The sequence below is a fragment of the Athene cunicularia genome (genome assembly GCF_003259725.1).
Source record: "Athene cunicularia isolate RWA chromosome 2 unlocalized genomic scaffold, athCun1 chr2_part1, whole genome shotgun sequence".
NCBI lineage: Eukaryota > Metazoa > Chordata > Aves > Strigiformes > Strigidae > Athene > Athene cunicularia.
Window position 1 is genome coordinate 116,881,917 of NW_020799095.1, and position 3,207 is coordinate 116,885,123.

Below are 3,207 nucleotides of genomic sequence, written 5' to 3' on the forward strand. Positions count from 1 at the left end.
TTTTTTTTTTTTTTTTTTTTTTTTTTTTTTTGACATTGCATTCTCTAGAGAAATAGAAAAGGCAGTAAATAAACTAATGTAACAATCAAATCTGAGAAATACCAACAAGCTAATTCATTACAAACTAAGTAGGCTAAGATGACTAACAAGGATAAATTCCTACCCCTTTTTTTAGTTTATTCACATTCTGTTGGTATAGTGCATCCATACATTTCCTTACTTCCTCTCTCTTTTTAGTCTCATTTCCATCCTTCACAGAAAAATAAATGACAAAGTAGAATCTGCTGAACTCCTTGCTTATATGAGAATTAGGATGATAGTCCCTTGGTAGAACTTGAAAGAATGCCACCAATTGGCAGGAAAGGAAAACACACAGCGATAAGTCCTAATCACTTTTCTTCAAAATACTAATCTACTGATTAATGGCTCATTGAAATTCTCAGAATGTACTTACTGCCAGGGACCTAAGAGATCTTGAATCAAACAGAAGCTTTTCACCAAGAGGGAGATCTTGACTTTCAATATGTAGCTCTCTTATTCTTTCTAATTTATCCAAACCCTCTACTACAGTGATGCAGTTGCCACCCAGATACCTGTAGAATAGAAGACAAAATAGATTTAATATACTTTGAAAGTAAAAGCAAACACAAAGCCTCAATATACTTAAAAAAAATTTAAAATATTATTTAATAATACCTTTTCTATTATAATAGAAAAAGTAAAAAACCTAGCATGTGAGTAGAACATATATCTTACAGATCCAAGGTATTTTAGCAGTTTTAAATATTGCTGCTATTATCATTATTATTAATAATATTATTATTAAATGGCTGACAAAAGAAAATAATTTAAATGCAAACAAGTATGTTAAGATGATATGTCATTACTTACATCATAGAACAATTCAAAAAAATCATAAGCAATTACTTTTATTCGAAAAGCAAAATTTAAGAGCTGAAAGGACCTTAATGGCTACATAATTTTTAAATTTCTTAGTGTAATAATTATTCTTCTACTAGTAAAATAAATACATTATTTTCAACTTACAGTTTTTCAAGGTTTTTCAGCAATGAGAGATTTTCTATACATGAAATACAATTGTTCTGAAGGTAAAGGTGTGTTATATTTGAAGCAAAGTCCAAGTTCTGGATTTGGCTGATATGGTTATCATATAAATATAGAACTCTAAGATTTTTACACAAAGAGAGGTCACCCTGAAATAAACAACAACAAATTAACAATACGTAGAGGTCACTCACTGCCTACTTCTGGAAGCTCTTGATTGTTTCTATATTTAAGTTCTGCTGCATGATTTATACATTTTCACCTTTAACAAACACTTTTAACAACTCTTTTTTCTAGAAAAACTGAGTTAGTGTCAGCAACCATCAGATTTAAGACTGAAATCTGTCATTACTATTCTGCCATACAGAAGCTGAAGACTCAGCAGGTACATCACATTCTGGGTGACTTCATTCCCTCCCGTGCCTTCATCAGGTGGATTTCAGAAAAGCCCAATTGTCACTGTAGTTTTCTGCATCAAACCTCAGTGATATAATGGAAACCAGTTCTTGGCAAAGGAATACTGATTTATACAAAAACTTGTATTTTAATACACTCCTGAGCCTAAGATTCCACTCAAATGTTCTTGTAAGGGTTTCTGTAAAACTTCTTTATGTCACCTGATGAACCAGTCTTAATCAAATGGACTGATCAAATTAGTATGACTATGACTGTGCACGTTCCTAGGAGTGGGCTGAATAAACCCATTTGCTTGCACAATCTGTTCATAGAACAAGCTATTTAATCTTGACTGAAATCACACTTTTAAAGCAGAAATCCACTATACACAACTATTCAGTTGATCAGGGTTCAGCAGTTTCAAAATGAGCTCAGTATCTTGAGGGGATTTGATTTAACACAGGGTTTACTGAAACTTGTATAAATTTCCCATTATTAAACTCAAAGGAAGGAGGACTGGGTTAAGTTTGCATGTTTAGTCTTTGAAAATGAAAAGGTCATGGATTATTTTTTAAATGAATAACCCCCTGGGAACAATCTAAAAAAAAATAAATGTAGATTTTAACCTGACTAATCTGAAAAAGCCACTACACGAGTCCGAATTTGTTAACCTCACTTGGCTTATATCCTGTTCCTGAACTCCCCTTTCCTTTCTCAGACTTCCTCTGAAATCTAAGGAATAAATCACAGATAGATTGAAAAGATTGTGCTGTGAGTTAACAACTGTTTGTAAAATTCCCAGGACCAGAAATTATATGGCATGACTAGAATGAATTAAGTGTTGCACTTAATAGTATGTAATATCACTTCTTTTTTTAAAAAAATCTGATCTGCAAAATTACTAGTTCTTTACATCTTATTCTATTTTTTGTAGAGCTGCAGATTTCTATAATAGTTCTGTGAAATACCGCAAAAAATACTTCACTTTAAAACTTCAGTTCATCTCTCTCATGTAATTGCTTACATGGATTTTCTAGTTTAATTAATTAATGGCAAAAATAGTTAGCATACTGATAACACCCTTCTTGTCTGCTACACAGATGATACATTTCCACAGTTTCAGGTAAGTAAAATACTTCAACAATATTTTTGCCACATAAAATGTGTCAGGTCAATAATAAGAAACCCTGCAGACTGTTGGAGTTACAGTCACCCACTTTGATGTTTTAGATGAAAAGTTACAGCTGAAAGATTATTTTCACATTTCAAATGCCACGCATTTAAAATCCATTTAAACACTTTTATGTACAAGCAGTGTTCCACACAGTAACAGCAGTGAATGCTGAAGCATATTTCCAAACAGATGTATTATTAAGGCTTAGTTGTAAATATAAATGTTAAAACATAATATAGCTGTTATAAATTAGAAATATGGCTTTGCTTGTTTGTCTCCCCAACTATAAACAACTCATCATACCAGTAACTACAAGACATTTAAGTAGCCAGGTTAAAAGGAATAAAGAAAAATAAATCTTACAATTGCATCTATATTTTTGTCTGATAAATTCAGATGAGTTATTTTTCGCAGATACTGTCCAAAGTTCTCTTCACTGAGATTCTTGTGACTGATGCTTCTAGCAATTAGGTCCACTGTTAGTTGAACCATAATTCTGTAATAGGTCAAACTGGTCTATGGCTTTGTTTAATAGTGTATTCCACGTGCTCTTGTAAGTAGTTTTATAAAAT

The 3,207-nt window shown here is 31.9% G+C and overlaps 1 protein-coding gene across 3 annotated transcripts in view; it reads right to left on the reverse strand.

Annotated features, from left to right (window-relative positions):
* Nucleotides 1–3,207, reverse strand: part of PPP1R42 (protein phosphatase 1 regulatory subunit 42) — a 22,722-nt gene extending 19,515 nt beyond the window's left edge. For all 3 annotated transcript variants that reach the window (XR_003397882.1, XM_026843692.1, XM_026843693.1), the window contains exons 1-3: nucleotides 2,999–3,207; nucleotides 1,048–1,214; nucleotides 455–593 (exon numbers count right to left, since the gene is read on the reverse strand). Coding sequence is in view for 2 of the 3 variants with exons in the window: in XM_026843692.1 (XP_026699493.1) it covers nucleotides 455–593; nucleotides 1,048–1,214; nucleotides 2,999–3,127 (435 nt within the window). In the remaining variant the exon portion in view is untranslated. The remainder of the gene's footprint in view (nucleotides 1–454; nucleotides 594–1,047; nucleotides 1,215–2,998) is intronic.